We start from the raw sequence: 22,610 nt of genomic DNA, 5'->3' as shown, positions 1-22,610 counted from the left end.
CATGTCATGGCAAAGAAACATGTCTTCCAAATGACCAAATGCCCGGCAAATGTAATGTTTTATTATTTCTCATGATGGAAATCAATGATGAGTTTTATCTTGTCCTAAGAACAAATAGTCTTCATTTTAGTGCCGGATTTGGATCCCCTACGGAAGACAGATCAGAACCGACTTCTGGACGAAATACGGCTCTTAGCAAACTCGCCATGAAAGAGAAAGGATCAAGGTAGGAAATGTAGGACTGTCTCCTTTTCCAAATGATCATCGTGGGAGGTCTTGATTCCCCACCCAAGGGGCGGCCTTTAAAATAGGAAGCTTTTCTTGTGGAATCAGGATGTTGTACGAGGCAAGACTCATGAAATGTAATTAAAAAGTAACTTCGTTTCTGTCTCTTGGAATCTCTTGGAATTTTTGTCTCTTGGAGTCTCCCACCCAGAGGGAATTTCTTCTCCTGCCTCTGGGTGAGAACTCGGGTCACTTTGATCAACTGTGTACCGTCCTACAGACACGTGCATTTGAAAACAGCAACAGCAGTCTCTACCCAGTCATTTAAAAGTCCAGCCCTGTGTCGCGATCAACGTAAAATGACCCTCTGCCTCCCCTCCCGCCCATGCCCCCCCCCCACTGCCTTCGCAGATGGTGAGCCCCACACACCGGAGTGCGGTCCCCTCTCTCTCTACCTTGTGCTTCTATCACCCCCCCTTCCAAGCCCCTCCCGCCCAACACCCCCGCCCCCGGCATCCTGCTCACCCAGAGAAACCTCTGACCCTTCAGGAGGCAGGGAGAGGGAGGAAAGGGAAATAGGACCCAGTTCTGCCTTGATGGAACAATTAGAATGTGGTTTCATGCTTTTTAGGCCTGGCATGTTTCAAACATGCTTTCTATATGTTTACGTATTTTTAAACCTATTATTTCTCTAATGAGCACTTTCCTGGATTCCTCAAAAACCCACTTGGACCTCTCGCCACACTCCGTGACCCTTTAATTATTGTTGACTTAAGCCCTTCAGAACCACTGTGGTATTGGAGGCTGTTGGCACACATTTCGAGCATCCGCTTTCTAAACGGAGACGGCCCTCTACGGTGTCCTGAGGTCCGGGCAGTGGTTTGCTCTCCTCAGACCTCAGAGCTGTTTCTCGTCTGTTTCTGACCTCATTCTCTATTGTCAGTCTCCTTTGCTTCTTATCTGCCCCTCTTGCTCCAGGACTGATACTTTCTGCCCTTCCCTTCCTGCCCCGCCCCCCACCTTCTCTTCCTGTCTTAACTTTCCTCCCTGGGCTTCTCTGTGCTTCATTCTACTTGCATGGAGACCTCCTTGAGGACAAGACCATGTTCTGACTTGAGTGATTTCTCTTTCCATCCCTAGTGCTTAGCCCAGGGCTTGGTGGGCATACAGAGGCATTCCTGTTTCTTCAAGAGGATAGACATCTGAACGTCTGCAGGAAAGGATTATTTCTGACAAGGTCCACTGTGATAAACCGTGTGTCTTAAGCAAGTTGTTTACCTTCTCTTTGCCTGAGCGCGCCCCCCCCCCTCAGTACAATGGACATAACATAGGGTGTTCTGAGGCTTAAATAAATTAGCGTGCGGAAAGTGTATAGAGCAGTGCCTGGCGCAGAGGAGACACTCAGCGAAGTCAGTACAGTTGTAGGAGACAGTTGCACGGAGCCCAAGTCCACTCTGCCCTTGCAGGGATGCGGAGGAGACTCCAGAGTCCGATGCGGGAAATGCAGCCATCCCCTCGAGGACGGGAGCTGGGAGGAAGTCAATAGAGTCTCTGTGTGTCTCCCTCTCTTTTTCTCTCTCCATGTGTGTGGCATCTTCTTTACAGATGCTTTGTTATCCTCCTTGACTTTCTGTTGGCTACGGCCTCATCTGTAACCGTAGTTTTTATGGGACTTTGGTTTGCCATGGGGACAGATCTGGCTCCAGTTCCAAGCAAACTTTCAGTTCTAAAGCCCAACAACTATCCAGTGCATACTTGTCAGAGAGACCATCTTCCCCTTCATAGGCCATACAAGGTATGGGCTGGCTTTGAGGCAGGTGTCTCCCTTTGGTCTACCCAGCCATGGCCCTGGGGAAGAGCTGGCCTTCTGCCCTCTTGATAAGGGAAGGGTAGGCACTTGTCTGATGGGAGACCATTGCACATATATTGTACTTAACATCATCAGTCAAAGTGTACTTTTCCCTCTGGGGCCTCTGATAGCGTATCAGCTTTAATCCTTGGTGATTCTGCTATTCTTGGCAGAATATCGTCTTGTTTTCTTATAGCTTAGTCTGGTTCTTAATCCTAAATCTTTTGGGAGAGAATGGACGGTCCAACCGGTTTGAAAGTTATTTTGTGTACTTGTAAATATCAAAATGTTGATCTTCAGGGAGGCGGAAAAAGAGAGGGGGAAACAAATTATGAGAGACAAGATCTTAACTATAGAGAACAAACTGGGGATTGATGGAGGGAGATGGGTCGGGGATGGGCTAGATGGGTGATTAGGGTTAAGGAGAGCCCTTGTGATGATGAGACATGCATGTTTTATGTAAATGATGAACCACTGAACGCTACTTCTGAAACCAATATTGAACTCTTTGTCAACTAGCTAGAATTTAAATGAGTTTTTCAAAGTGCTGATCTTCGGATAGCCATGGGTTCTTAATTACAATATTTGATAGTTGGATTTTTCTGTACTACTCACATGTTTATCTCATTTGATCCCTACCTTCTTGTTTGATGGTAAGTCCACTCTTTTCTGGCCCTTTTTGTTATGTCCTCATCTACCCATCACAACTACCTTATATGCTGACATGCTCCAGGATTCTTCATGTACTCCCACTCTCACTCTCCATGGTTTTAGCTACTGCTGACATGTATGTACCCCTCTCCTGAGTCCAGCCTTCTCTCTCCTGCTGCCCTGTAAGCAATGTGTTCCCGATGAAACTCATCGTTCCCCCAAGTGCCAAACTTCCTCCTCCTCTCTTCCCTAGGCTGGTGAATGATACCATCTTCCCATGTAATTGCTCAACCTCGGAATCATCTTAAAGTCCTTCTTTTCCTTTCCTGTCCTACACTGACTCTCAGTCCCATGCATTCAATGTCTCTTAAGTCATGGTTTTTCTCCATTTTCACCTTTATGTCCCCAGTTCAGGCCTTTGTATTACATCTCAAGTCACTAACCTCCTTTTTGTAAGATTCTTCTGCCTTTTGTATAGCCCTCCACAAACCCATCCTCCATGCTACCCCCTGAATTACCTTCCCTGAAATGAAAGGCTGATGATGTTATTCTGCCTAAAGCAATGATTCCCTGTCATCCTCCAGATGAAGTCCAAACAGCCACCATGGCGCCCCTTCTGATTGTCTTACATGTCTCCTAAGCATGGCAAATTTTTATTATTATTATTTTTTTTTTTTTTGCATGGCAAATTCTGACTCATTATATATTTTGTTTTGTGAGGCCTTCCCTGGTCACCCCACGTTAGGTATTCTCTTTGTGTTCACTCCTTCGTGAATGCAAATGGTCTCATATGTAACCTGAACTACTTGCTTTTGATCTATTTGTCTTTCTTACTCAGCAATGGACAACTTGAGACCTGGGACCAGGCCTTTTTCATTTTTATAGTCGTAGAGCCTAGACTAATATTATGAACACCAGGGACAGTCAAGAAATATTTATAGATTAAATATTCATAAATAATTTCAAATATTGAGTGTTGGTTGTTGAAGGGAATAGAGGTTTGACTCCCTCCCAAAATGCCCCAGGAGAATAAGTAAACAAATGAAGATAATTATTTCTTCTCACACCATTTCCATTCTCCTCCTTGTCCCTGAATCTTCTCCCCACTTGAAGATAAACCCTGATGTACCCCTTGTCCCTGAATCTTCTCCCCACTTGAAGATAAACCCTGATATACTCCTTGTCCCAGAATCTTCTCCCCACTTGAAGATAAACCCTGATGTACTCCCAACATTCAAACAGATTGTTAGCATGAAGGAGAACACACATTTTACGTTCAGACAAAACTGGTCCTTTGTTTTCTTATCTCTAAAACAGAAAAGATCCTTGCCTCATAGAGGTTCTGTGACAGTAAGTGAAACTATGTTTGCCCAGTGCCTAAACCATTGCCTGGCATACTTAAGTGATAAGTGTATGTCCAGACCTTTACCCCTTCTTATTCCTGGGTCCACTGGGGAGATAGGTTGGTCATAATCTTGTTGTCTGTCTTTTGGTCAACCCTTCTTGTCTTGTGACTATTAGTCCTTTGGATCGTGGAGATTGAATAAAACATTTTAACTCTATTCATCTGAGAATGTTTAATGTTACCACGAAGTTACTGAGAGGTACTGACAAAGAATGATGAGCCATCTAAGACCACAAAGTGGCTAACTTCTTGAAAGGAAGTGGAGAGAAGGGATGGGAAACAAGCAAATCAATTATGTGTGTGGGGGTAGCCTAATATGGATAAGGAAGGAATGATTTTTCTCTTTCTCCTCATGAATATCGTCACCATATTCTACGTAAATTAAAATCTGGAAGCAACATGGTCTCACTGGGTAACCAGCAACCAGATTATTTTTTCATGTGAAGGTTTCAGTCATGCTGTCCTTCGTGGGAAAACACTCATGGGAGAGGTGATTAGTTTCCTCTTTATTCTTGATACATTCCTAGGCTTCACCGGAGCCAACAAATCTAATATGCCCTCTGAAGCTTTTCTTTATGAAGACCATTCTCCTTGCAATAAACATTTACTATACCTATTTGTAAATGTATTATAAGTTCTATCTGTGCTGTATTTTTGTACTCAGACCAATTTTCATAAATATTTAACTTGACTGTGTGTGAGTTTATTATACACACTTAAAAGTTTATTGCTTTCCTGTCTCTATTTTGTTTCCTTCCATTTTGTTTATCTCTGGAGTCTTCTAGAAATTTACCACATGTACTTAAACATTTCTGCTGTTCTGTCTTGATCTTCATCATCGTGACTTCCTAAAATATTTTTATTTTTAAAATAATTTCCCTCAAGCCCTTCTTTTTAACCTTAGCTTAGCCATTTTTTCTCTTCCCCCCCAAATCTGGACTGACTACAAAAGTCTTTCAGAAATAGATACTGTCTCTTAATCACCCTTAACATCTTAATCATATTTAAATACCTTCTTACCTTCTTTTCTTGAGATTATTCATACATTCAGCAAATATTTACTGTACTAGGTACTAGGAGCTGTTCTAGTGTTATAGATACAGCAGTGAACAAAACCTCTGTTTTCAAAGAGCTTACACCTTACTGGGACATTGACAAATAACAAAATAAACTACACACACACACACGTATCCTTCTAAGCCCAGAATACATTGTGTGTCCACTTTGTACAATACTCTCTTTGGGTAGGTGGAACAGGATGCCCAATGGGGATAGATTTCTAGAACATCTTGAGTTTCATATTTTTATCACCCATGTGGAATTTATTGATCAATACCAGGCATGATAGTTATTTTTCATATACCAAAATCTTCCTGCCTAAATTGAAACCCCATGTGGGCCAGATTCATGACTTACAGTTCTCCCAGCAGGCTTGCCTTCTAATTTATTCAAATGATGATGTCAAAAAGGAGTGAGTGATTAAACTTTGAAAATGTCAATGCACAATTTGGAGCCAGACAAATCTTAGCTGCCTACCTTCCCATCCACCTATGAACACAGAAACGATCTTTATTGTTCTAGATTCCCACAGTAAATCTCTGTTTTCTGAGGTAGTTTTGTTCAAGCCCCTGTAAGAAAGTTAAAAGTCCTGCTATCTTTAATCACAAATTGATGTTCTTTCTGAGGATTAATTTTACGAGAGTTAATTTTGTTATTTCTGAGCACTTGTTTCCATATTTATTTAGAAATGAAATTCCTTTAAGTATTAAAGCCCTCATTAACACAACTGAGCAGACTTCATGGGAAAGAAGTCCAAATGAAATACTTCCATAAAGAGCTGTGGGAAACTACAGTTCAAGAGCTCCATTAAATTATCCCTTTTTAATCGCTCAATAAGATTGCCCTCCATGATGCACTTAGCCCTGTGTGCTGGCTAACATCTTCTACGTGCCAAATCATTCTTTCTTTCTCCTGGAGGCACACTCTGTGAGAAATACAACCTGCTTTGTTTTGTAGGTGGCTCTGAGTCAAATTGTCCAATATTACAAAGCTACCCTGTAACTGGGTTTACCCTGAACAGGTAAACCTAAATATGCTTCCCACCATTCTAATTGACCTTCCAGTGGTCGTTCGTTTTTTCCTAAAGTCTTCCTATGGGTGTGAAGATGTTCCATTTACAAAAAAAAAAAAAGGAAAGTGTTTAGATGGTAGAGCTGGAAAAATACTAATTTTTGCTTAAAGATTTTACCATAATATGTGGTGAGTGCATTTCATACATGATTAGGCTCAACCCTTTACTTAGCTATAGTCAAGAGAATATTGAATTAGAAAATATAAAACTTGGGGCTCCTGGGAGGCTCGGTCATTTAAGCATCTGCCTTTGGCTCAGGTCATGGTCCTGGGGTCCTAAGATCAGGCCCTGCTCAGCAGAGTCCTGCTTCTCCCTCTGTCTCTCTCCAATAAATAATAAATTTAAAAAAGAAAATATAAAACTTTTAGTATTTGTTATGATCACAGAGTTTTGTGTAATTCTCCAAAAGCATTTCATAAAATTATTTTTGTATTTTTACATCAAAATAAAGAGAAAATTCATGTGGCCGTTAGCTGACCCCCTTTCCCTTCACCTTGTACTTCAAGAAATACTTAAAGATAATTCCTGCCAATGTACTGCTTGTGGAACAGAATGCTCAATAGTTGCAAGGACATAATTTAGGAAATTCACCTGACCTAGCCCCATTTTCTTGGCTAGCTGGGGATATATTATATTTATATTTATATTTATATATAGTTATGGCCTAGATTTATTATAGTAAAAGATATAATACAGGAGTTGCAGGAAAAAGACACACTTAAGCAAAGGCTATAGAAATCACACAGAGGTTTCCTTGTCCTCCCTCCCTTTCTGCTAGCATAGCATAGGATGCAATTTTCATGTGGGAGATAGCTCTGCCCAAGGAAGTCCCCCTGAGTCATGGAATCCAAAATTCATAAAAGCGCATGCTCCAGTTTCCTATAGGGAAACTCCAGTTTGAATGGCAGTACATTTCTCTCAGGCTAAAAGGAAATGGCATAACATTTCTCAACTGCTAAAGAAATCAACCATGTCTTCTGTCTCTTCGAAAACTATCCTTTAGCAACGAAGAGGGGGAAGTAAAGACATTTCCAAGCAAAGGAAAACAAAGAATTTATTCCTGATAGTTCTACCTTTACATACTGACTAGTTACTAGAAGTTCTTCAAACAAGAAGAAAATGTTGAAAGAAACTGGAAGCATCAAGGAAGAAAGAAGGAATAGCAAAAAGAATTGGAATATGGGTATACACAATAGCCTGTCTATTTCCTCATGAGTTTTATAAACCATATTTGATGATTGAAACAAAAATGAAGAAAGGTAAAGAGACCTACATGGATGTGAGGTTCCCACGCTTCCCTCAAAGTGGTAAAATGTAGATACAAACAGACTGTGATAAACCACCTATGTGTACTAAAATCTTACAGTAACCACTACAAACCAATACAAAGAGCTGTACTCAAAAATGGTGCAAATAAATCAGAGTGGAAAACTAAAAAAATGTTCAGGTAACCAACAAAAAGTCAAAAAAGGAAAAACAGGGGTAAGAACCAATCAAAAGGCAGAGATTGGCAGAGTGGATTAAAAAGTTATAATGGAGGGGCACCTGGCTGCCTCAGTTGGTAGAGCATGTGACTCTTGATCTCAGGGTTGTAAGTTTGGGCCCCATGTTGGGTGTAGAGACTACTTAAAAATAAAATCTTTTTAAAAATGTTATGTGGAACTATATGCTGTTTAAAGACACTCACCTCAAATTCATTGGTATAGGTAGGTTGAAAGTGAAAAGATGGAAAAAGATACCATATAAACATTAATTTTTTAAAAAGCAGGAGTGACCTTTTAATATGTAATAAAGTAGACTTCAGAGCAAAGAGAATTTCTAGAGACAAAGAGGAACATTACATATGGCAAAATGGGTTAATCCATGAGGAAGACATAATGGTCTAATAATGTTAGCACCAAACAGCGGATCCTCAAATACATGAAGCAAAAACTCATAGAGCAGAAAGTAGAAATAAATAAGTCCAAAATTATGGCTGAGGATTTCAACACTCTCCTCTGAGCAACTGACAGAACTACTTGACCTGAAATCAGCAAAGATATAAAAGATTTGAACAACAATAAATAGGATCTAATCAATATATAGTAGAATACTCCACCACTAACAACAGAAAACGTATTTTTTTCAACCTCATGTGGAACATTTACAAATATCCAGGGTCATAAAACAAAGCTAAGCAACTTTAAAATAATTGAAATCATACAGGATATGATCTCTGACCATTATAGAAACAAACTAGAAATTAACAACAGAAAGACCACAAGAAAATCTCTAGATGGGCAGAAATTGAATGACACGTTTTTAAATAAACTATGGGACAACAGTCTCAAAGGAAGTTTAAAACTACAAAGAACTGAATGAAAGTGAAGATATAGCATATCAAAATTTGTGGGATAAAAGCAAAGCAGTGTTTAGAGGGAAATTTATTATACTAAATGTATTAAAATGAAAGGAAGATCTTGAGTCAGTAAGCTAAGCTCTTACCTCAAGCCAGAAAAAAAAAAAAAAAAAGCAAAGAAAACCCAATACAAGGAGGAAGAAAATAAAAAGGGCCAAAATCAATGGAATTGAAAACAGAGAAACTGCAGAGAAAGCAAATGAAATCAAAAGCTTATTCTTTAAAAAACATCAATAACATTGAAAAACTTCTAGCAAGACTGACAAAACATAAAAAAGAAAATATGTAAATTATCAATATTAGAAATGAAAGAAGGATTTATCATCACAAACCCTACACACATTGAAGGATAATGCTATGAGCACTTTAATTCAGCCACTTAGAGGAAATGAGCAAATTCGTCAAAAACTGCAAACTACTAAAACTCACCAAGGATGAAATAGATGACTAAATAATCCAGAACTATGAAAGAAATTGAATTCATAAAACCATTCCTAAAAAGAATCTCCTGACCTTGATGGTTTTAGTTGTAAATTCTGCTAAACATTTCAAGAATTAATAACAACTCCAAATAGTCTTTTTCCAGGAAATAAGGGAAAATGTTTCCCAATGTATTATCCTAACGCCAATATCAGAAAAGGCAGTTATACAAAAAATTATGGGGATGCCTGGGTGGCTCAGTCGGTTCAGCCACTGCCTTTGGCTCTAGTCATGATCCCGGGGTCCTGGGATCAAGTCCCGCATCAGACTCCTTGCTCAGCGGAGAGCCTGCTTCTCTCTCTGCCTCTGCCTGCTTGTGCGCTTGCTCTCTCTCTCTGACAAATACATAAAAAAATAAAATCTTTAAAAAAGAAAAAGAAAATTACTGCTGAATCATGAATACAGATGTAAAAGTCCTCCATGAAATATTAGCAAATCGAATCCAGCAATACATAAAAAGAATAATTCATCCAAAAGGAGTTTATCCCAAGAATGTAAGGCCGGTTCAGCATTTGAAAATCAATGTAAATCTACCATATTGACAGTATAAAAAAACCCGCCATGATCATATTAATTGATGCAGAAACGTATTTGACAAATTTCAACATTATTTATGATAAAAAAATACAACTGTCAGCAAAATAGGAATATAAGAGAACTTTCTCTATCTGATGAAAGGCATCCACGCGGCGGGGTGGGGGGTGAAGAAAACTACTGATTATATTTTAATGTTGAAAGACTGGATGCTTTTCTGACAAGATCATGAACAAATCAAGGATAACTATCCTTATCACTCCTATTCAACATTGTATTGGAAGGCCTGCACATTGCAATAAGGCAATTTTTAGAAGTATGAAGATTGGAAAGTGAGGGGGAAAAATAATTCCTATTTGCAGACAACATGATAGTCTAAATAGAAAATCCTTAAAGAGGGTCGCCTGGGTGGTTCAGTGGGTTGAACCAGTGGGTTGAACTACCTCTGCCTTTGGCTCAGGTCATGGGATTGAGCCGTGCATTGGGCTCTCTGCTCTGTGAGGAGCCTGCTTCCTCCTCTCTCTCTGCCTGCCCCTCTGCCTACTTGTGATCTTTGTCTATCAAATAAATAAATAAAATCTTTAAAAAAAAAAAAAGAAAATCCTTAAAGAATCTACTTTTGTTGTTGTTGTTCAGAAAAGAATCTACTTTTTTGTTGTTATTTATTTATTTGACAGAGAGAGATATCACAAATAGATGGAGAGGCAGGCAGAGAGAGAGAGAAGGAAGCAGGCTCCCCGCTGAGCAAAGAGCTCAATCCCAGGACTCTGGGACCATGACCTGAGCCAAAGGCAGAGGCTTTAACCCACTGAGCCACCCAGGTGCCCCAAGAATCTACTTTTTAAAAAACATCATAGGACTAATAGGTGAGTTTAGCAACAGATCAGGATATCAGGTCAATACACAAAAATCCTATTTCTATATACTGACAGTAAAAAATTGAAACCCCAAAATTTGTCGACTACCATTTTTAATAGATTTCAAAAGGAAATATGAAATAAAAATGAAAGTGAAACAAAACTTATACATTGAGAACCATCAAATACAAAGGAAATCAAAGAGTCACTGAATGAGTGAAGAGATATACCATGTTCATGTGTTGGAAAATTCAACATAGTAAAAATGTCGGTTTTCTCCCAAATTGATCTATAAATTTGGTATAATTCCATCAAAATTCCAGTAGGATTTTCTGTAGATACAGACATGCTAATTCTAAAAACTTTATGGGAAGGTATATAAGATAATTTTGAAAAAGAAGAATAAATGATTTAATGATTTGTGATAAAAATACAGTAATCAAGATATTAGTGAATGAGTCTTATATGCCTTCTAAGAAAAGTGTCTTTTTTGTGTGTCTGTTTTAGCCGGTAGTTGACCCAGTTGATTTCTTCTTCTTCTTTTTTTTTTTTAAGTTGTATTTTTTTTAAGTTGTATTTTATTTACTTAATCTCTACACCCAGCATGGGGGCTCAAACTCACGACCCCAAGATCAAGAATCACACACTCTTCCAACTGAGACAGTCAGGCACCCAGACCCAGCTGCTTCCAATCTTCAGCAAGTTTCAGCCAGTGTTCTGTGGGTTGTCATTTCCACGGTCCGTCTGGTTTCCAAAAGCTTGGCAGTGCTATTTGGAACAGTCCTGACTGTGTGTCCAGCTTAGGATTTGGGTGGTGGTCAGTTCCATTGTTCCATCCTTAAAATCTGTGATGTACTGTTTAGGGTCAGAACTATGTATACACAGCTTGGGGGTGAGCAGCGGGTAAGCCCAAGAATTCATAAATAACTTGATTTTTTTTTCCTGAGCTTTTCCCTCTTCGTGATCTCCCTTGTCTTTGTTGGTTCCTTGGAGGTTTCTTTTTGGTCCTCAAGCCAGAAAACTTCATTTATCCTGCCCTGCTATACTCTTACCATGACTGCCCCTATATCTCCAGCCAAGCAACATGAGGGCTGAGCAAGTATAAAGTTATTTTAGGTTCTTATGAAATGCTGATGTCACCACTGCCACCACTGTCACAGGATTCCTTAGGGGCTGGGGCACAAAAGAATGGAGGGGGGAAAAAAAGAACACAACAAAACACAGCTTTCCTCCACCCTGTGTCTTTCCTGTTTCTCAAGAGGGCTCCTCCTTGAGCTCTGTCTGTGCGAATGCCTACTTCCAGATTTGAGCTGTGTCTGGTTTGGAGAATACTGGAGGAAAAAATAAACTCACCATCTGTTCAGTAATAATTCAAAAGATTTTCTCAGATCTTCCTGCTACCATTTGCTTTTCAGAGTCTTCAAGTAGTGGCCGAATCCTGTCCAGGTTTGATGGACTGTATTCAGTAGGAGGAACAGGATTAAATGTGCCTACTCCATGTTACTTGGAATAAGAACACATGTCATTACTTTTGCCCAGCTCATAAGTTAATGAGGGAACCAGTAAGACATTAATATTAGTCCAAAGGACATTTGGTCCAAAGGACATTTGAGGATCTAGGTATTTATATCCAGTTTAATTAAGGAATGTTAGGAAAAGATCACTGAGTTACATAAAAAACAACAACAACAGCTAGTTAGCATCCTACAGGATAATAAACTATAGCCTCTGGCAAGATCTTCTCAATCCACAGAAACAGTTTGCATCTCTACTAAACAAACACATGTTAGCTAGCAAATTCTCTAAGTTTGAAGCAATTAATTCACGGAATGTTTTAATTAAACAGTATCTTTACAACTAAGTACATTCCAGTTTTCCTACGTACAGAATTAAGTGCACTTCACCAGATAAACTTTAGATAAGGGATGCCTGGGTGGCTCAGTCGGTTAAGGCACTGCCTTTGGCTCAGGTTCTGATCTCAGGGTCCTGGGATCAAGTCTTGCATCGGGCTCCTTACTCATTGGGGAGCCTACTACTCTCTCTCCCTCTACCTGCCTGTGCTGTCTCTCTCTGTCAAATAAATAAAATCTTTAAAAAAGAAAAACGATAAACTTAGGTAAGTCTTCACTCCTGTGTGACATGGATGTCAGCCTTATTTTATTTTGCTTTTTTCCCATGTTTTGGATCATTCTTTTTTTAAAAAAATAGTGATTCAGACTCTTCCTGCAGAAGGTCTCAACTGAAGCAAGAAAGGATGTAAGACTGGCTTAGACTCCCTGAGGAGGCCACCTATTTTTTCCCGATTCAATAAATGTTTATTACGTACCTACTACGGACCAGACATCTGGCTAGGCAATCGTAGGCAAGACCAGTGTACGATTTTCATAATACATATCAGTCACGTCATATTATCTTGAAAGCTAATTTCTCTTACATAATATAGAGACTATAAAATGCTGTCGTTGTCATCAAAAATTTGAAAGCTGCATATGATACGGTCGTTAAGGTATAAAATACTCTATTTCTTGGGTGCTCTTCAGATGAACTCGGAGCGCAGTTACTTGCCTGTTCATTTCATGACTCTGATTGCTGCTGTTTCCTCTCAAAGGAAAGGCCGAGGGAAAAAAGAAGAGGAAAAAGTGAAGGAGGAAGAAGAGGTTGCAGCAGTCCCCAAACTGATCGGAGAAGGGAGCCCCGATAAAGAATGGTACCCTCCCTCCGACCCGGACTTCTGTGTTTATGTGTATGAAGTGACCAAGTCAATATTCCCCATAACGAATATCAAGGAGCAGATTGAGGCTCTTGCCAAGTAAGTTGTCTCTATCTACATAGGCATTTAAAGTTTCTGAAGCAAAGTTTTTGATTTTAGTGGTTTGCATTTCTTAGCCCATTTTCAGCTAACGACACCATAATTACTGGCCCCCACTTCTGACCCTGAAGCAGAAACACAATAAATTGAAAAAATGCCCAATTTCTATTTTAGGTCCCATTTCCGCCAAGAATCAGAGCTAGGAGCTGGAAATTGCTTAAAGAAAAATGCTTTTGTCATTTTCTCCAGCTAAACCATTAAGGCATCGTTCAATGTGATCCTGAAGAAGTTAGGAATGAATCAAAAGTTTGAAAATTAAATTACTCCAAAAATAAAAAAAAGAAAGAAAGAAAAAATTAAATTACCCCTTAGGTACGTGGGGTGCTCATGATTTAAAGGAATCCTGTTGTGAATTCTTTGCAAACTCACAAATTATTTCCTTTTTTTTAATTTTTTTTAAGTTGAAATTCAGTGGATTAACATGTGGTGTATTTTTCGTCTCAGAGGTAGAGTTCAGTGATTCATCGGTTTTCTATGACACCCAGTGCTCATTCCGTCACATGCCCTCCTTAATGCCCATCACCAGGTTACCCCAGCCCCACAAATTCTTTTCTGATACAAATAGTGATCACTGATTTTTTGATCAGATAGATGTCTGGTATTTTGCATTTTGCGTTGCTCTCAAGTGAGGGTGTGCACGCTCTAAGGGGTGGCTGTTCGGGCAGGCTCCACGCTCTGCGGACACCAGGTGACGTTGCCTTCCTCATTAGAGCATTTAATGTGAGTCCACTAAGAGAAATCTGAGAACTGGACTTGGTAGCTGTTAGGGATTAGGAATCACAGGAAGCGGAGGGTAGCCTCTGTAGCTGGCACCAACAACCCGTAAGTGAGCTACTGGATCCTACAGCAGCTGTAGTCTCCACGAGAGCCTGGATCTACTCCAAGTAGACGTGCCTTGCACTCATCAAACCTGGGTGTGACAACTGCAAGAAACACAGCCGCCAGATCATTGACTTCTCGGCAGCCAGAACTGGAAGAGAACATTTTTGGCGATGGAAGTTTTCCTGATGTCCTTGAGAAGTGATGACGTGCGCAGAACTCTGAGCTCATTTCAGCATTTGTCAGATGTCCCATGCTCTGTTCCTATCAGGAACACTTTTCATCATTCCCAAATAATTGTGTGTTTTTGTTTTTTTAACCTGAGCCCTTTATGCGGCGAGATCCAGAGCTTTGTCCCTGTGCCTTTGGTTCCCAGCATTCGTTACAGGACTCCTGGTGGAGCCCATGGGCCAGCTCTTTCCCCACCCCTTTCTGGTTTTCGCATGGCTCTTCTTTGCTTGATCCTATGGACAGCAAGAGGAAATTCTTTCTTAAACTTTGCAATTCTGCTTCTACTCCAAGACGTAGGAGCCTTCAACAGAGGATTTTTGGAGGTGTGTATACTAACTTCTGCTGGGAGAGCTTCCAATAAGAAGGAAAGCCCCAGGCAAAGCACGCCACCCAACTTAATTAGTTCTCCTTCTGCCCCCTTCCTCTTACTTCAGTGTTACATGAATGCCTCTAAATAAAAAAAAATAAGACAATTTAAAAGGAAAACACTTATAGGACTTGAAAATATTTCCAAATATATTCCCAATGGGAAAATTTCCAGTGTGTTTTTATTATCCCTTTGTTCAAATTCCTTAAAAGAAGGACCATATTTAGTACAATGCCTTGGATTTCAGATTGAAACGTTTGAAAATATTTTTCAAGAGCAAGATAGAACTTGAAGACTGCTCTGATACAAATTTAGTATGATATTGATTTGTATCTTGTTGTAAATATTGAAATTAACATTTATTTCTTCCTTTGTGTTGAATGAAAGAGTTTTGAATTGTGTTGAATGAAAGAGAATTTCAGTTTACACATGATAGTTTGAAGACAACAGGCATAATGTTAACACTCTTATAGTACGTTTAAAAAAATAAAGCCAATAATAAAAGTCAGAGGAAATACAGTTTTTGCACATATAGTTATACTCAAAGCATCTAAAGTGAGATATTAAACTTGATTAATTTGATCTCAATGTAACTGAAACAGGTATGTGGCAGAAAAAATGGGTGGTAAAGTTTCAAAAGAGAAACTACATGATTTCAGCTGGGAACTTCATATAAGTGAACTAAAATTTCAACTTAAATCCAATGTTGTACCAATTGGACTGATCAAACAAGGAATCTTCTACCATCGAGCTTTGCTTTTCAAGGTACTTAAAATGTTTTGTTTCATTTGCCAGTAGGTAAAACTGTTTGTCTTTATCATGATGGTGTGAGCCAGCGGCTAACATTTAACTGGCTCATATTAATCCTATCATTTAGAGTTACTTCTATTTGAGATATGTATGCATGTGTATATTTGTTAGACTATCAGAAACATATTCATTCAACATTTATCATACATCTACTATAGGCCAAGGGCTCTTCTATGATCTGGGAATATAAAGATATGAAATTGGTAGCCCTTACGCCAGCTACCTAAGGAGACTTGTGGGTTCTAAGGAGGTGTCAGGGAAGGTCTCAGGGAGGAAGTGATGTGCATCCTGAATATTAGAGACTACGTAGAAATTCAGCAGGTAAAGAAGGAAGACAAGAGCATTCTAAACAAAGCTAACATTTTATACAAAATAACAGGAATGAGAGCCCCTGGTCCATTGGAGGAATGCAGAGTAGTTTGTCTGGATGTAGGAAAGAGGAGAGGTTGGGTGAGGCCAACAGGCAGATCACAGAGCACCATGGGAGTTTGCACTTGACCCTGTGAGAGCCACTGAATGTGGTTAAGGGGAAAGCAGTAACGTGATTTTGAAACACCAATCAGACAACAGAATGGGGACTCGATTAGAGCAGGGGCAGGACTGGAGACAGAAGGACCAACCGGAAGATCACTGCAGCCAGAACTACGGATGACCTTTACTTCAGCCATAGCTGTGAGGGTGTGAAAAAAGGTGTGAGTGTACAGGGAGATTTAAGAGATACAACTGAAAACAGTTGGTGTCTGCCTAGGTGTGGTATGAGGGAGTGCATGAGAAGAACAACGCGATTTTCAGGTCCTGGGCGGGGCAACTGGTAATGACGGCATTAGTCACTGAGATGAGGACGCTCAACAAGGATCAGATTCAAGAAAGAAGTAGGTGGTTTTTTCCTCCATTGTCTCAAGTATCTGGACTATAGAAGGAGCTGCAAAAATGGTTTTTGAACTATAGACTGAATGTAAAGATTCCTACCCCCTCCCAAATACCTACAAACCTCTTTACATCCATGTGTATCTTGTTTCCAGTTCTAAGGTAATTCGATCTCTAATCCAAATGCCAGCCTTCCCTATTTTCTTGGATTTCTTGCTTTATCGAATTTTCTCCTATCTTCAATCTTTCTCTCTATTAGCTGTTTTTCCTTGAAAATCTAAAGTTAAGTCTATACTACTTAAAGAGGAAATAGAAATCTTTTCTCATCATAGCTACAACTACTCCCAAAGCTCCTATTACCATGACCACCATCATTTTGAACTACGTGTCAAGCACTTGATAAATGCAATTGTGAAAGTCTCAGAAATGCCAAAGGTTGAAATTACTACCCTTGTTTGAAAGACAAGAAAACTGAACTCAAAGAGGGAACTTACCCAAGGTCAACCAGAAGCCCAGCTGGAGCCCGAACCCGTGCCTATCTGAATCAAACCTACCACACTGATTCTATATGTAGATAATTCTCATTCTGGGTCAAAATTCAGAGTCATCTCAGCATCTTGTCCTTCCTCTGTTTCCTTAGTTTTTCTCCTCAGCCCACTGAAGTCTGGCCTTGGCTTCCTGTTAGAACGGACCCCAGGAATCTATCGTCTGTCTTACTTGATATGTCAAAAAATTTGTCACTGGTCCTTCTTGTCCCTTGACACCACTCTCTTTAGTCTTTTGAACTCTCTCTCCCCCTCACCTCAGTCACCTTTGGTGACCTCTTTTCCTCGACCCCTCTTCAATGTAGGGCTCCCTCACGGTTCCATCCAAGACCTTCTCTTTTCTTACTTTATATATTTCCTACAGTGAGGTCCTCCACTCACATGGCCTTAAATACAAACTGCCAAAGGCACCCAGATTCTTTCCTCTGTCCCACAAACCTCTCCTGATTCCTGATCTGTGTGTCTGCGCACAGTGGGCTGCACCCTAGTGTCTCACAGGCACTGTATTACTGTGCTCATGCTACCCTCACAAAATCCCATACTCTGGGGGGTTTAATCAGTGAACACTTTTTTCTCACAATTGCTGAGGCTGGGAAGTCGAAGATCAGGCTGCCAGCGGAGTCAGCATCTGGTGAGGACCCTCTTCCTGGTTTGCAATGGCCACGTTCTGCCTGAGTCCTCACATCCCAGACAGACAGGAGGCTCTGATCTCTTCCTCCTCTTACAAGACCATTAATCCCACAGTGGGGGGCTCCATGTTCATGACCTCCTCTGAACATGACTACCTAAAGGATCCATCTCCCAATACCACCCAGCTGGGGAATCAAGGTTTCAGCATATGTGTTTGGGGTGGGGAGGGGCATGAATATTCAGTCTCATCATGCCAGAGTGAACCTATTACCCTCACACCTGCGTGGAGTCACACAATTCAATAGCCGGGTCTTGCCCACCCCTGACATTCTGACCGCCAATACCAATGATGAAATCTTATCCTTCCGCCCTCCTAAATCATTCACTCCTATGAATACTCTTCATCCTCCTATTTTCTTCCAGTCTGCTGCCTCCTTTTTGGCTTTGCTTTTCCCCCTTGGAAGCCTGGATGAATTATCCTTGAATCTTATAACTGGCTCACCAACTTCCCTCACTTTCTTGACCCCATCTGTCCTCCCCACTACCTTGCCAGTCCCCCCACTGGCCTTGGCTTCCTGTTAGAATGGACCCCAGGAATCTATCGTCTGTCTTACTTGATATGTCAAAAAATTTGTCACTGGTCCTTCTTGTCCCTTGACACCACTCTCTTTAGTCTTTTGAACTCTCTCTCCCCCTCACCTCAGTCACCTTTGGTGACCTCTTTTCCTCAACCCCTCTTCAATGTAGGGCTCCCTCACGGCCCAGTCGGATTGCTTGCCCTTTTCACCGTGATGCTCGGGCTTTGGAACTTGACAGTGGGGAATGCCACAGCCAAGTCAGCATCCCCAACTCACATGGACAGTCATGTAGCCTGGCCACTCTTTTCCAGCTCCTGGTCACAAGCTTTCCCTTTTCTCCTCAGCAGCTCTGCCCTACACCTGCCTGTCCTTCTACTAACACTTTCATCTCTGCCTCTTTCTTGGAGCAGACGACCTTGTTTCCCACTTCACAGAGAAGATGGAGACTTTCAGCTGGAAATTCATTCCACTCAGTGGGAGGCAGGATCACCCTGAGCTTAGGAGCTCAGATTCTGGGGACAGATTCCCTGGCTTCCACATCAGGTCACCACTTATGGTGACCTTCCTCGGGAAAGTGATCTGGCCTCAGTTTTACTCTCCATAAAATGAGAAATGCTATCTAAAATGGGAAAACATCATCTATTTTATAGAATTATTTTGATGATTTAAAGGGCCTTGACATGGAGTTAAGAGAGCAATAAATATTATTTCAGAAAACATGTTTATTTTCAACTCTCTACCCCACTAGACAATGAATGTAAGAGGATCCAAGTACCAGTTCCAATGAGGGGAGGGGTGGCAGACCCGGGGTTAGGGGGCAGTTTTATACACCCAGCCAGTCCTCCAACATCAGCTAGCTCAATGCAACTCAATTCCGACACTACCCACCTAGAGACAGCATCTGATGCCACAGGTTATGGGCTCGGTCCTGCAACACTGTCCCGTCCCTGCCACACACACTTCAGCCAACCAGTCCCAAGCGCCAGTTGTCATCTGTGCTGCTGTAGATTGGAGGTTCCCGAGAACACAGCCCCTTCAGGGCTGATTAATTTGCTAGAGGCACTCACAGAACTCAGAAACATTTGGATGACTAAATCTCCAGTTTATCATAAAAGGATATAACTCGGGAATAGCCAAATGGAAGAGATGCATGGATAAAGGTATGGGGAGAAGGCTTGGAGCCTAGGTGCCCCTCTCCAGGTGCACCACACTCCCTGGATCTCCACATGGTCACCAGCCCAGAAGCTCTCCAAACCCTTGCCTTTTGGGTTTTCAGGGAAGCTTCATTTCATAGGCACAATTGATGAAATCATTGCATTCAACCTGCAACCCCTCTCCTCTCCCCAGAGGTGGGGGTGGGACTGAATGTTGTAACCCTCCAATTAAGATTGGTTCCCCTGCCAGACAGCCCCCATCCTTAAGTGTGGTCCAGAAGTCACCTCATAAACATAAAGACACTTTTATGGTTCTCATCGCTTAGGAGATCCCAAGGATTTAGGAGTTCCATGCCAGAAATGGGACAAAGACCCAATGTGTATTTCTTATTATAAATGATGATACCACAGAACGCCATCCATTTGGATACTGTTGTATTGGAGTTGACTATCAGGCAGGCTCAGACTAGATAGGACGGAAGGCTCTAAGAGGGACAACCATGTCTTAATCATCTTGGTCCACCCAGAAAAGTCTACCCGGTGTAGTCAATACATTGTAAATAATCAATAAATCACGTTACTATATACATGGGTTATTAAAACCACACAATTCTTGCCTTCTACTACTGGGAACCCTTGTTGAGTCCCCACTCTGCAGCATTCATAACTCTAAACACTTGTCACGCATTCGTCCCCTTCATCTCCACAAACACCCCGCTAGGAAGGAGGCTCTTCTGTTGTTCTCATCTCTCAGCTGAAGAAATGGAAGCACAGGGAGGCTGAGTCATTTGCCCGAGTTGACATCAACTAGAAAGTGGCTAAGATGCTACGATGTGGCTAAGAAGTTTCCAGATTATTTTAAAGACACTTTTTAAAATAACCTCAAAATCAGGGCAAACTGAAGAGAGCACTTCCAAGGGCCATAAGCCACTCCAGAGGAAGTGGCATCAGGCAGCCCAAGAAGGACGGACCCATGGCGCACGGCACCGTCCCCATCACACAGAATAAATCAGCCAGGAAAAGGTCCCACCAATTTGATCCCTCCATTCTATCCCACTGCATATCACACCCACAGAGCAGCCTAGAAACATAGAAAGATTGATAGGCGTGGTAGTGCTGAAAGCCCGTGGAATAGCTTTTCTCCAATGACGTTATCAATCTTGTGCTGATACAATGCAGCGTAACTGCCTGAAAAATGTCACTTCCCAGCAGGACCTACACAGAGATTTTGAGTCTACAGGATCTCGGGGAACAAGGGAACTTATCATACTATATTTGCTCCTATCACAACATTTCGCATTTTTTTCAGCCTCCTTTCTAAGCCCTTCTTTGCAAGAGTTGTACGTTTCACCTTCAACAAGGTGGGTTTTCCGGCTAAGGATTTTTCCCCGTCCCTCTCCCTCCCCACTTTTGGTTGCTCTTGTGTTTTCTCCCACAGGCGCTGGCTGATAAAATTGGCATCGGCTGCTCTCTGGTTCGTGGGGAGTATGGCAGAGCTTGGAATGAAATTAAGTTGATGAATGAAACTCGTAAGGGACTGATTGGGGCTCTCCCTCCCCCTGAGGTGTATATCGTTGACCTCATGTTCCATCCAGGCGGGCTGATGAAGTTAAAAAGTAAAGAAGCGGATCTTTACATATATCTCTAAGCTACCAAAAGAACAAAAAAAGGGTTCACACAAGAAATGTATTATGTACACTTCCTATGAAGTTCACCGATTGATTTTATTTCTTTAAATAAAAGTATTAGAAATGTTCTCTCTGTGTAGAAACGAGGACACGTGGATTGAACTTGGTGGTGGTCCTGATTTCAGGCTCTTGGCAAGAGTTCAGTCTGGTTAGATCCTATTACGCACACTGACCCTCATTTAAAGTTTATTATTGTCAAAATTCATCCATCCCACTATTTCCTGAGGAGCCTCTGCCCTTTGGGAACCTTGTGGTAAAACACCTAGCTGCTGACCGCTATTCCAGGGACAATCCCATGGCCTCATGCCTGTCATGTCCAGAAGCTTTAGGAACACTAGGTTAAATAAATTCAATAGTATTTTATGTCTTCAGTCACTAAGACTAAGTGACTAAGTCACTAAGACTATGTCTTGTCTCACTAAGTCAGAGTATTGATAGTTCGAATATCTATAGATCGATTTTAGTATTACAAATTCTAAAAATTTGTTGTTCCCACTATAAAAAATGTATTATTAAGAAATCACTTAATATATGTCACTGAACTAAAAATCTTTCTAAAACCTATTCCCATAAACTGTGTCTTTTGTCCTGTCTGTGTTTTACTTAAATATATACCTCCAGTTAAAAACAATTCTGATTTGCTTTTACACATTTTCATGCTGGGCCATGAAATGAGCTGTTTGCATTTGTGTAGCCTAAAAATCCTTTTTTGGAAAATTTCAGATAAGGAAAAGAGAGTAAATCTTTGTGAGAAATTGTGTTCTGAGTATGGAGAGCGAAACAGGGAACAAACACACATTTTAAAAGAGAAATAAAAACTAGTAATATGATGACTGTCCTAAAGTACACATATCCTAGCCTGACTTTAAGTCTCAAGTTTACTGTAATCATTTTACTAGAAGGTTTTTAAAAGTCAGCTTGGTTTTAGAAATGAAGGCTGAGATGATTCTGTATGAACCGATGTATAACTTCAAAGAATTTGTATTTCCTTATTTCAAAATAAAGTTCTTTATATCAAATGGTGTGGTAATTATATTTATCATGCAATTTCGTGAACTGGGGCATGGATTATAGGATGCAAACCCGTCTAAGCATTTTCAAGTCTGTTTTGATCCAGAACACATTTAGAGTGGATTACAAAGATATGTAAGATGTAACAAGATAAAAATAAATGAAAAACAGGCGTAAGTGTTGGAAAGCAAGTTCAACAAGACCAGGAATAAGCTTAGAATTCAAATGCATCCATGAAAATCCCATGCATTTGTTAGCAGTGAGTGAAAATTTGACGCTAAGCTCTCTAGCAGACAAGGCAGTGGGAAATGCTATCAGTTACATGATTTATAATAGGGTCCGCTGGCTAAAAGCACAAAGCAGTTTCTCAGGAGGAACAAAGACCAGGGGAATTCCTCTTTGGGAGCTTCATACAGATGACAAATGTAATATAGAAAATAACATCGTTGAAAAACAACCTCCTAGTAAGTCCTGAAAAGGGTTTTTGTAGGCAATGGCCTAACGGCAAGAG

At 40.7% G+C, this 22,610-nt stretch overlaps 1 protein-coding gene across 6 annotated transcripts in view; it reads left to right on the top strand.

The window, feature by feature from the left end:
* Window positions 1-22,107, top strand: part of ARMC3 (armadillo repeat containing 3) — a 91,855-nt gene extending 69,748 nt beyond the window's left edge. For 3 of the 6 annotated variants that reach the window (XM_013058918.2, XM_013058916.2, XM_045084980.1), the window contains 4 exons: window positions 119-226; window positions 13,139-13,339; window positions 15,419-15,581; window positions 20,839-22,107. In XM_013058918.2, the coding sequence (XP_012914372.1) occupies window positions 119-226; window positions 13,139-13,339; window positions 15,419-15,581; window positions 20,839-21,048 (682 nt within the window). In that variant the 3' untranslated portion in view covers window positions 21,049-22,107. Of the gene's footprint in view, window positions 1-118; window positions 227-13,138; window positions 13,340-15,418; window positions 15,582-16,374; window positions 16,499-20,838 lie in introns of all 6 variants that reach the window. The other 3 variants (XM_013058920.2, XM_013058919.2, XM_013058922.2) reach the window with 3 other exon arrangements.
* The last annotated feature ends 503 nt before the right edge of the window (window positions 22,108-22,610 follow it).

Source organism: Mustela putorius, unplaced genomic scaffold (genome assembly GCF_011764305.1).
Source record: "Mustela putorius furo isolate JIRA1106 unplaced genomic scaffold, ASM1176430v1.1 tig00000827_pilon_pilon_pilon, whole genome shotgun sequence".
NCBI lineage: Eukaryota > Metazoa > Chordata > Mammalia > Carnivora > Mustelidae > Mustela > Mustela putorius.
Note: the sequence above shows the minus strand (reverse complement) of the source record. Positions and strands in the feature narration are given on the sequence as shown.